Source organism: Zosterops lateralis (genome assembly GCF_965231275.1).
Source record: "Zosterops lateralis genome assembly, chromosome: 15".
In the NCBI taxonomy this organism is placed as follows: Eukaryota; Metazoa; Chordata; class Aves; order Passeriformes; family Zosteropidae; genus Zosterops; species Zosterops lateralis.
Window position 1 is genome coordinate 7,289,829 of NC_139775.1, and position 11,765 is coordinate 7,301,593.

The following is an 11,765-nucleotide window of genomic DNA, read 5'->3' on the forward strand; positions in this document are numbered from 1 at the left end:
TCTTCCATAGACTTCTTTGTCAAGCAGATACATCTCACTGTCCTCATGGGTACACATGGAGCACAAGTGACAAAAGCAAAGTGGAGTGGCTGCAGCTCTGCCTGCCCAGGACGGGGCCTGGCAGGGACAGTCCCACTGCCACTGTCCAGGAGCACCCATCTGCTCTGGGACACAGAGGGATGTGCTTTGGAGCAGCCTGAACACAGGCTGCAGGATGGTGCCATCACTGTGGCCCTGGTACCATGTGGTGCTAAGAGCAAAACAAACCCCACAGAGGAAGCCACGTGACTGCTGACCCGCTGGGACAGGCAGTGCTGCTGTGCACTCATCTCTTGGCTTGGGGGCTGCAGCAGAACTCTGAGTCTTCCTCATCTCAGTTCACTCCGGAGCACTGCAGACTCCTGAGGGACAGGGAAAGCCCTTGCCTGCCTCTGGTCACAATTCGGGGCAGGATGGGCTGAGGGGGGTCCTGGCTCCAGCCCCTTGGGCCCTCCTCACAGAGGACTGCAGCTTCATGTCACTGCAGCTCTGCTCCCAGACACTCACTCCCACCTGAAGTCCTGCCCGACTGTTTCATAGAATTTGATATTATAAGGTCTATAAAAGTCCCGAAGCTGCTCGATCACCTCAGGGTCAATCTGCACATGAGTCCTGCCCTTGGACTTGCCAAGGCAGCGAGGCAAGCCGCTGCTCTCCGACTTCTTCAGGCACGGAAAGCCTTTTGTCTTGTTGAAGTAGAAGTGCTTGTCTGTGATAACCCGTTTGATGCCCAGGAAGTCCTGGACTTTGCCCATCTCCCCCGCTGGGTCCGTGATCAGCTTTTCGCCGCTGACAAAGTGGATCTGGGAGAGGGGGAAGTACTGAAGCCAGCTCTCCAGGTGCACGGCATACATCCCAATGCGGATGGCGTTCCAGGACGTGTCCACCAGCCCCAGGCTGCGATTGCGGAAGGTCAGCCCCTCGAAGGTGGGGATGTCTGGTTTTTTGGAGAGGGTCTGTGTGTAGTCCGAGATGGCTCTGGTGACGGGGTTCCGCACCACCACGATCAGCTTCGTGTCCCGGGACATGTTGAAGATGCGCCGCGGGGCCTCCTTGGTGACAAAGTAGCTGGGGGTCTTCTCCACGGTGATCTGGCTGTCAAGGGTTCGTGGCATCAGGTTCCTGCAAGCGAAGCAGAAGGTGATGTAAGGAAGGAGCAGGGACAGGCACCAGGAGGTGGTCATGGTGCTGTGGGGCTGGTGACATGTCCCCTCCCAGAGGGACAAAGCAGGCACAGATCCCTCCAGCAGCACTGTGGAGGACCTTGGCCATGGATGACTTCCCGGTCCATCCCAGTCCCAGGGGACAGCCTGGGGAGAGGATGGGGGCACTGGCAGCTTCCCCCACACAGCAGCAAGTGTGTGTCCAGTGCCAGGATACAGGAATGTGGTGACTGTGCCACACCATCACCAAAGGAGCCCTGGGGAGCAATGGACAGGCCCCAGGGAGCTGTGCTGCTCTGCCAGGGGGCGCTGGGAGAAGGGGCTGCCCATGAACGTGGGGCTTGTGCCCACCAGGGTATTGCCCATCCCACCAGGACCAGACCAGGCCCAAGAGCTCTAAATGGGCTCCTGGCTACACCCATCTGTTTCTAGCACTGGGAGCTGGGCTTCAGGCCAGGCAAGGAGCACCAGACTGGGGGAAATGCAGCATCCCTGCAGCCCAGCTTAGCACTAATTAAATCATTTGCTTTGACATCTGAACATCCAAATCAAATAAAAAGTAATGGGATGGAAAGATTTATAAATTGGTCTTGTATTACTAGAGTAAACTATCAAATCCACTGCAGTCAGATTCATGGCACTAGAGGTCCCCTGGCTAGAGCAGGCATGGAGCAGGTGGGGAGCAGGCAGGGAATGCCTGGCTGGAGTGGACAGGGAGTTCTGGCAGCCAGGATGAGGCCAGCACCCTTCTGCTGTATCCACACCCCAGCAGTGCCCTGTGGCACCAGTAGCTGCTGCAGTGTGAGCAGGCACAGCCCGAATTTCGCCTCCAGAAAATCCCAGGCACTTTCTGCCTGGCTGGGCCCTGCAGGGTGCTCAGCCCTGCACAGGCACCTGGCACTGGCATCACAGTCATTCCACCAGCCTTGGAGCCCTGGGTGCCCCAGCAACTGCCAGGCCAGCAGCAGGCAGGGAAAACAAACACACCGTCCCTGTCTGCAGCCATTTCCAACAGCACTCCTGTCTGCAGCCATCCCACTGGACGGCACCAGGCACTGAGTTACCCATGCCACAAACCCAGCACAGCTGCCAGGGCCACACCTGCGCCACACCACCAGAGCTCCCGAGGCTGGGTTGGTGCAGTGACCAGGGCCTGGCACCTCCAGCACCCCAAAAACACAGCCCATGGGCAGCAGCTTTGGGCTGATGAAACGTTGGGAGGAGATCCAACAGCAGCCCACAACACCCTGTGCGACAGAGAACAGAGATGGAAGACCCAGGACAGGGTGGGGAGTGGTGGCACATGCTGAGGGCACCATCCCATGAACCTTCAGGTACTCTTGACCACCTTCCTAATTTGAGAGAAAACAAACTAAGTAGTCAGCATAAATTAGAAGGGCTGGTCTACTGAGGTACCTGAGCATGGATGGCACTTAATTGGCCTTTCCCACTGCTCTGCTTCAAACTCTATAAATCCCGATTACGATTCCCATTGGTTAATGACTGTCAGGAAGTGCTAATTCAGTGCAGGCACATGGCTCTATCTCCACATCACAAACAAGTTTCATCATAAATCAGCACAGGACAGCGCTGTAAGTGATTCGCTATTACAATATTTTGTGGAGAATCATAAAACTGCTGTTTCATTAATGGCTCATCCTCAAGCCTGTTAGACTTTCATTACGTGAGTTATTAGGTCCATGCATCCAAAATACGAAATTACAGGTTCTAATCCATTATGTAAAACACAAAACCTTTGCATAGTAAATCACTGAAATGAGACAAGAGTTGTTTTTTTTTTTAAATGGACTCCCAGTGTTTGCTGCTCCTGAGCAACAGAGACTGCTGAGACAACAAAACACAGCACGGGCAGATAAATAAATCACCAGTGAAGCCATGCAAGGGGGAGAGATGTCATCCAAGCGTTCATTTTCCCACTAACAGCAGGATCCCCAGAGCTGCAGGAGCAGAGAAATGCATGGCAAACTTAATTACACCAGACTTTAAAATAATATTTTTGGACTTCTGCACTCACAGGGTTATTTGCATACAAATAGCATGTCACACAGCTTTAAGGCCCAGGCTTGCATGTGTAGGTGTGAAGGTTCTTGGTGCTGACCACAGATGTGTGGCCAGGGCTCAACCAGGAGCTGCTCCTGCTGCTGTTCCTGTGGCTCTGCTGATGTCCCCAGCTGCCCTTGGCACTGGGTCCTGGCATGAGCTGAGCCAGCTGCTGCCAGCATGGGGACAGTGATGTACGAGTGACACTGGCAGGGGGAGGATGGCTGGGGCACTCGCTCAGTACATTGCTCTGGCTGCAGGGACAGCATTAATTCCTCCTGAATTAGAGATTACTTTCACTAGAGTTGCCCAGTTCTTAAAGACCTTTAGTGCCATTTGACATGGGCATTAACACTCCCCTCACCCGGATTCAGAGGTTGCATTTGCCCGTGTTAGTGACATGGGGACACGTGCGGGTCCAGCCCAGGGCAGTGGCTGTTCCCTGCCCTGGCCCAGCTGTGCCCTGTGGTCCCTGGGAGCCAGCACAGCTCCCACAGTCCATCACCCCAGAGGTGCTGGGCAGCAGCAACACAGAGCCTGACCTGGCTGTGGCAGCGTGAAGGCAGCAACTCGCCCTGAAGGGGTTAACTCCTCACCCGCACCTTCCAGAGCCCTGAATTATTAATTTTGTTATAATCTGCCTTTGGGCACCCTGCGGCCCCTACAACACTCCCACATTAAAGAAACATGCGCTCCCTCACTGGCTGTGCTGCTTTGATGTCAAACATGCGTGAAACACTCTCCCAGGGAGGAATTTGTACAAAATCTCATCAAACAATTGAGATATTGCAGATAAGAGCGGGGAGGGCAGTGCCCACTGATAATCCCATCACAGCCCCGGCCCTCTGGGTCAGTCCCTGCCGGCTGCAGCCCGCTGTGTGCAGACCTTGGCGTGTGCGATCCCGGGCTCCATCTGCTCAGCGGCACAAAAACAAACTGTTTAATTTGGCAAAAAATCCCAAGTGCCAGCTCCTGTGGTGAGGGCTCTGTGCTTCCCCTCTCCCAGCTGATGTCACCAGCAGACAGGGGTGGGCTGTGAGCGTGTCTCCAGCTTGTGTGCTGGGAGATGAGCACGGGAAGCACAGCTCCCAGCAGGACTGTGCCGTGCCGTGCCACGGGTGCACACACAGCTGACAGTATCACCAGCTCCTGCCTGGCTCCTCTGCTCAGCACGACAGTGGATGGCAGTGCTGGATGAAAGCTCCAGCAAAGCTACTTTTGGTAGCTTTGGGAAGTTTAAGCAAAACTGGTTAAACATGTGAGAAACTGAGGTGTGATGAAAATAAAAAGCCCTGGCTGAGAAGATATCACGGGTCCTGGAGGATTGCAGCAATGCCCTGGCTGAGGGCTGCACCACCTGCCAAAGACTGCAAGGGGCTGAGGAGACAGAGGGGACCCCCAGCAGCTCTGCAGCCCCTCACTGACACCTGGCAGCACCGAGGGCTGGCACCAGCTGGCCCAAAGTGGGGCACTGCCATGCAGAGCAGGACAGACTGGCTGCATCCCCAGCCTGCACAGACAGCACCATGTCCACAGCTACAAACACCACCCAAAAGGGCTCACAGCCCTGGCAGCAGCTGGCTGAGCCCCCACTGCCACCAGCCCACACTATTGCAGCCAGGATTTAATGATGGAGCAGCTCCCTTTAATAAATGTTTATGTTCAAAGAATTTACACCAGTGCTTGCAGACAGCTAATGAGGGACATTTCCATGCATAAAAGCAGAGCGAACACAGTAATTAACTTTGTTGCTGATTCATTTTTAATCATTTAAATGCTCCAGAGATTTGCAGTGTCCTTTAAATCAAGAGATTCTTTTCCAAAGGGCACACTGCCATTGCCCTTCACAGACACACACCTCTGTGTGACTCTCACCTTCCTTAATGACCGCTCAGCACCGATGGAGGGTCTGGCAAAGGCCAAGGCCAAGGTCAGCTCTGAAGGCCGTGGAGCTGGGAAGGAGCAGGACACAAGGGCTTCCTGCACAGCTTGCACAGAGCCCAGCTCTCAGCCCTGCTGGGTACTGCTCTCTGCTCATGGACACAGGCTGGAGTCTCCCCCTTTCCCATTTCCAAGGCAACTCTTGCCACAGGTGAAACTTCAGAACTGAATACTTGTTTTTAAAACCACTGCCTGTGCCCCAGCTGCTGCAGCAATTCCCACATTAGCAGCTGTGTCAGAGCCCCTTGGTGACCCCCCTGTGCCAGGTGAGTGCCCTGTGCCAGGGCAGTACAGCCAGGCACAACCCCCTGGGCACTCCCGGGCACTCAGAGGCCCCGTGGGTCAGCTCTGTCCCCAGCTCTGCCCCTGGCCAGCTCTGGGCACACACTGTGGGCAGGGCCTGGCTCCACCATGGGCACCCAGCGTCACCAGGGCCTGGTGTCCTTTTCTCACCAGCCTCACAGGGCAGCCAAGCCCGTGGTGTGCCAGGTCACCAGCTGAATTTGGTGCCTCCAAAGCAGAGGTGAGAACAAACTGCAGCACTTACAAACAAGGTGACGGAACAGAGCTAGAATACACATCTTTAATGCCGAGGCACCCCACATGAGCTTATCTCCAGCGCCTCTCCCAGCTCCTCATAGAGGAAAGCTCTCCTGGCCAGAGTGAGGGTCTGGGCAGCACCTGGCCCACCCCGGGTCAGGACAGCAGCACCTGGGAACGCTGCCTGGGCACTGCCTCATGCACAGCCTCTGCCACGCGTTCATGCCCATTCCCCAGAGCCAGGGCACTCTCTGAAGCCAAGGAAATTTCAAAGCATCCTTGAAGCTGCTGCCTTCCTCTCTTCTCACTAATTAACTTTACTCAAATGCGCTGTCAGTAAAGCCCGCAAACATGTCGCAGGGCAAAGCCTAATGGGCTCCCATTTGTGTGCGCGCCAGCCCGGCCATTAGCCGGGAGCAATTAGCGTCTGCAGCGGCTCTGCCGGCTCCTTTCCTGCCCTCCCACAGCCCCGGGGCCGCGGGGACACTGCTGTGCTCCCGCTGGCAGGGCTGCCACCCAGGGCGGCACAGTGCTCCTTCCCTGTGCTGCTGCAGCTCCCCAAACACGGGGCAAGGCAGGGATGAGGAGCAGAACTCCAGCAGCGCCCGTGCTCCAGGGACCTGTCTCAGCAGCAGCTCAGGGGGAAGCCAAGCTCAGCCCAAGTGCCATCCCTGGGATTAGGGATTCAGGCAGGTGAGTCCGTGCAGAACCAGACGGGCTCTGCCCTGTGCCAGCACCGCCTCTGGGCTCAGCTATGGCAGCCAGCAGGATGGGTAGGAGCCAGGCTCAGCCTGCTGCTGCAGCCACAAGGAAAAGCCCCTCTCCGTGAAAATAACTGGAGCATCTGACAGGATCACTCAGGAATCGTAAGGAGGAAAACTGCATCTCGAGATGCTGCAATTAGAGCCACTACTCAAAGTTAACGGCAATTTAAATCACACCATCTTCCCTGTGTTCTGGAAAATATTGAAGGTTATTGGCCCGCACTACTTGCAGCAGGAAAAAGCTCAATATCGAACATTTAGTGCAGGATTGGTAATGAATCGATATTCCCCAGTAGCTGCTGTTTGGTTTCAGTTGTCTTAAAACAGACCTTGCTAAAAATATCTTTCCTGTAGTGTATCTGTAGCTAATGAGGTGGATTAGAGACTGATGGGAACTGGAGCAGCACGGGGGCTCTGGGTCTGAGGCAGTGAGTGGGCAGGTCCCACACGGGGGGAGCTCAGGGGTCTGGCTCTGCCCAGCCTTCATCCCCTGCACAGGGGGGCTGGGGCTGCTCCGGGCCACGGCAGCAGCTAAGGCAGGAGGCACCCTGAGAGCAGCTGTGAACAAGCATGACATTTGGAGAGGCAAGGACAGGCAGATCAGGAGGTGTCCCCTCCCGCTAGCTCTGCGTCAGACAAATGCCAAGGCAGGGGAAAACGTGAGAAAAGGGTAACCAACGTTCCTGGAGCATCAAAGGGGCTCAGTTCTCATGCTACTTGCAACTGCACCAAAGACCAAGTTGGTCTCTCCTCCTGGGCTCCCACCGGGGCACAAGGGAAAGGCACAGCTGACTTGGCACTCAGCAGCCAGGGGCTCCTACAGGCAAAGCCTCTACTCACACGAGGGAATGCCTTTAGCTTTGCATTTCCAAGGGGTCTGTGCTCCGGGCAGCCTGCAGACACCACCCTCCACCACAGCCCTCCATAAGCATGGCAGTACTTGCTCTCCCCAGCCAGAAGCTGGAACAGAGCTCCAGCCAGGCCAGGCACAGCCCCCCACTCTGGAGTCCTGGCAGGCAGAACCTTGCAACCCCTCACTGCACCCACATCTGCTGCCCCCAGCCTCCACTTTGTCCTTCCCAGACCGTGGCCACTGGCAGGACCCTGCTCTCCTGCTCCTAGGCTCTTGGCAGAGCGACAGGAGCTTATCCTGCTGTGGGTTAGACCCGCTCCACACTTAATTGCTCCAGTTGCAAGGAGGAAAATCAATTCCACGTTTTATACTTCAGCAGCCTCTGTGCTTAAGTTTTGGCACATTTGTCAGTTAAAAAAAAAAAGGTAATAAAACCAAGGAAGTGTCATTTAATTGTTTTAGCTGAACTAATTTGGAGGCTCCGCTGCTCCAGCATGATCTCTCCATCGATCTGGGCAGAGCCAGCCCTGGGGCAGTGTGCTGCTCACCTGGCCATGCTCCCACTGCTGCTCACAGCCACCCTGCCACAGCCTGCATCCCCCTCCTGCTCATGGACAAGTCCCTTCACATGGAGAATCCCAGACTGAACAGTGGCTTGGGGTGGGAGGGTGTCTGCTTGGCTGCGATCTGCTGCAGCCCCTCAGTGCCACAGTGTGAGGGGAGAGGACACAGCTCCTGCCTCCTGCATCAGCACCACTCCTGGAGTCCACAGGTGCTCCTCCATGCCCCAGGCAGGGTCTGTCCATTCAGGGCAGGCTCTGTCTCCCAAACCTTGTAAGGGAGTAGTGTCACAGGTTCAGTCCTGCACTGCCCGTGAGGCTCCCAGCCCCACGCTGACAGCACGCAGGGGAAGCAAACAGCCCACATCAGTCACAGACAAGGATGCAGGGAAGGATCCCAGCTAGGTGTTGAGCCCATGCAGCTCCCCTCTGAGCAAGGGGCACAGCCAGGACCCATATTCTGCTCCATCATTCATCCTGCCACTCTGGGCGTCTTTCAGAGAAAGCACTATCCTCACATGCCTGTGCTGCAGGGCTGCTCACAGCTGCTGGCTTTTAGGGGATGCAGGATGGGTGACAGTGCCTGATGTTGGGGGGAGGGTGTGGGAATGAGACAGACCTGCCAAGAGGCAAGAGCAGGTAAGGGATACTGCTGTAGTACTCTCTGAAGAGTAGGAGGAATGAGGCATGCTGCAGGACAGTTTCAGGAGAGGGAAACAGCTTCAGTGAGCTTCACCTGTGCCTGTCCTGACTCTCCTGTCACCTGCCACCAGTACTGGCACCAAAGGATCTGAATGTTCCTGGCTGCAGGGTCCACTGTGACCCCAGCAGGACACAGGACAGCAGCGCTGCAGACCATTCTCTCCATGCAGTGCTTGAGCTGCCCCTCAAGGCGTGAGCCCCAGCTACCAGGACCCGAGCAGAGCTGGGAGTGAGTACCATGTCACACTGACTTCCCACCTGCTTGTAACTGAGCACTGCCCTGCTTCGGAACTGGGGACATCTCTGCTAGGAACTCACTGCCAAGATGGAGGGCAAGGGAGCTTGGGGTGGCCCCACAGGCTGCCTCCTCCACCCACCACCGTGCTCCAACACACTGGAGTGACAGAGTTCTTTCCCCTGCTGTGAGCGACAGGCAGCCAGGGCCAGGCCAAGCCCCCCTCTGCTTCCCAAGGCCGATGCCCAGCAGGAGCCCCATGGCCGCCCCATGGCCTTGCCTGAACGCAGCCAGCACTCCACAACAGCACAGCAAACACCCGCCGGTGCACTTGCACTGGGTTGGAACCACGGGGAGCACGGGGTGAACGGCTGGCAGCACCCCTGAGCCCATGGGCGCTGTGACCTGCTTAACAGCAGCACTTGCTGCCTCTCCCAGAGCACCCACAACACCTCACAAAAGCCCTGACGGAATTTAAAGTCCCACCATCTCCTGCTGGAGACACACTCTGACCTCTGCAAATTATTAGAGATTCCATATAGATCCACAGTTACTCGAGCTCAGAGAGAAGGGATGGCAGAGAACAAGGACTATTCCTCTCAGGAGCCAGCGATCAAACCCGGCAGCAGAAACGTGCCGGGACGCACCGGGCAGGGGTGAGGGAGGACAGCCGTGCGTCCCCTACACAGACACTCAGGCGTTTTGGAGAACCGTTCACCCCGGCAAATGTTTCCTCAGATGGGATGGAATGGATGCCCCGGCATCGTCCCGGCTCCTGGGGGCCCCCCGGGAGGGTCAGGGCTCGGGGGACTACAGCCGAGAGCCCCGCTGAACGGGCAGGACCGAGCCGCGACCCGCTCGGCTACAGCAAGAGGAGATTAAGGAAAAGTCCCTGAGTGCGGCCGAGCGACAGCCCCCGCCGTCCGCCGGGACCGCTCCGGCCGCTCCCGCCCCGCCGGCTCCATCGACGGACGGAGGAACGCGGAGCCGAGTCCGCACCGGGAGCCGGAGCGCCGGGAGAGGAGAGGGGCACGGGGCGGCGAGTGCCCGCGGTGTGCAGGGATGTCCGGGACGGGGGATGGCCGCGGCCGGGAACGAGGGGTGCCCGGGCGCGGGCGGGGGCCGGTCCCGCAGCCCCCCGCCCTCACCTGTACCACTCCAGCCCGCGGTGGTAGTTCCTGTCGAAGAAGTGGGGCTCGGTGCCCAGGGCGCGCACCTCGGGGTGCACCCGGATGAACTCCAGCACGGCGCGGGTGCCGCCCTTCTTGACGCCCACCACGATGGCCCGCGGCAGGCGCTTGGTGCCCGGGCGGGCCGGGCCCGGGGCGCTGCCGGCCGGCGGGGCTGGGGCCGGCCGCCCGCACGGCCGCGACTGCTGCAGAAGTTTCTTGGCGGCGGCGGCGCGGGCGGGCGGGCAGCGGGCGCGGGGCGCGGCGGGGCCGCCGCAGCAGCACAGGAGGCTGTAGCACAGGTACGAGCAGGACAGCGACAGCGTGAAGAGGACGAGGACCCTCCCTGCCAGCCGCCGGGACGGAGCCGGAGCCACGGCCGGGGCCCGCCCGCTCGGCGCCCTACGCGCCATGGCTCCATGGGGCCGCGCCGCCGGGCACGGCGGGCCCCGGCCCGGAGCCCCGGCCCCGGCGCGGCCGCTCCGGCATCTCCCGCGGCTACGCGGCGGCGCGGCCGGGCCGCCCGAGGGGGCCGCGCCCGCCCCGACCCCCCTGCGCCCGCCGCCCCGCCGCGGCCATCCCCGCCATCGGGCGGCGGCGGCTCCGCGATGCCTCCGCGGGAAGTGCCGGGGCAGCGGCGGCTGCGTCGCTATTTAAGGGGCCGCCTGACGTCAGCGCCTCCCGGAGCCCCCGCGGCCGCTCGGCGGCCGGTGCCTCCCCCGGGCCGGGCCGGGGGTACCGCCGCGCTCGGCCCTTCCTCCCGGGACCGGCCCGGGGCGCTCCCGCCGCCCGCCGAGCCCTGCCCTGCCCGGCCCCGCTGCCGGTGCCATCGTCCCGTCCCCGGTCGCGCTGTCCCGGCCGGCTCTGCCCCGCCGTGCCCCCACATCCAGCCCAGAACCGCTCGAAGCGGCGCTTTGGAGCCGGGGGCACCCGCCTCCGTTCCCGCAGTCGGGTCGGGAGCGGCGCCTCTCGCAGCTGCGGGAGCGGGGAACGGTGTGAGCAGCCCTCGCTCGGGAGCGGCAGCCGGGGCTCGGGGCGGCGGGGTCACGCTGGGTCCCTGGGATGCCCCAGCCCGAACCGTCCGGCCGCCAGGGGAGCGCGGCGGGGCCGCCCCACGGTAGCAGTCGCTTCTGTCCTCGACAAGGGCAGGAGGAGCAGCCATCGGCCGCCGCGGTGCCGCCGGTAAGTAGGAGGGAAAAGCTTTAAAGTGACGCATGAATTGAATTTCACCGCCGGGCTGGGGCTTCTCAGCCCCGCCTGTCCCGGGTCTGATGCCCCACACGCAGGCTGACCCGGGGAGCCCACCGGCTGTGGCAGAGTCTGAATGCGGACGGCTCCATCCCCATCCCCTGCTCCCCTTTTCTTTCCCCTTGCGCCCCGACATCCCAGGCTTCCGCTTGGCTGCTCCTGCTGAGCCAAAGGGCTGCGTGCGGCACCGCTTAAATATTAGCAGCCATCGCTCCTGCTTTCTCAGCACTAGAAGCTTGATCGGCTGCAGAAAACTACTTGTCTTGTTCCCGGGGAAGAGGGATGGTGACAGGGAGAGACAGGCGAGAAGTGCCAGCCTGACACAAACGAGGATGCCGCAAGCTCCCGGCAGCCAGTCCAGGGCGGGGACCAGGCTCTCTCCTGTGCAACACCCAGAACTCGGTGCAGACATAAGAAAAAATGGGGAAAAAATGCAAAGAAGTGCTGCCTGCAGCCTCTCACCTGGGCTGGTGTGGGAGCAGTGGCACTG

The 11,765-nt window shown here is 59.5% G+C and overlaps 1 protein-coding gene across 1 annotated transcript; it reads right to left on the reverse strand.

The window, feature by feature from the left end:
- HS3ST2 (heparan sulfate-glucosamine 3-sulfotransferase 2) lies at nucleotides 1-10,440 on the reverse strand (the record flags this gene model as incomplete). Its single annotated transcript, XM_083872803.1, has 2 exons — nucleotides 1-1,161; nucleotides 10,007-10,440. The coding sequence occupies 2 exons, from the start codon at nucleotides 10,438-10,440 to the stop codon at nucleotides 543-545; spliced, it is 1,053 nt and encodes a 350-aa protein (XP_083728929.1). The 3' UTR covers nucleotides 1-542.
- Nucleotides 10,441-11,765: the final 1,325 nt, after the last annotated feature.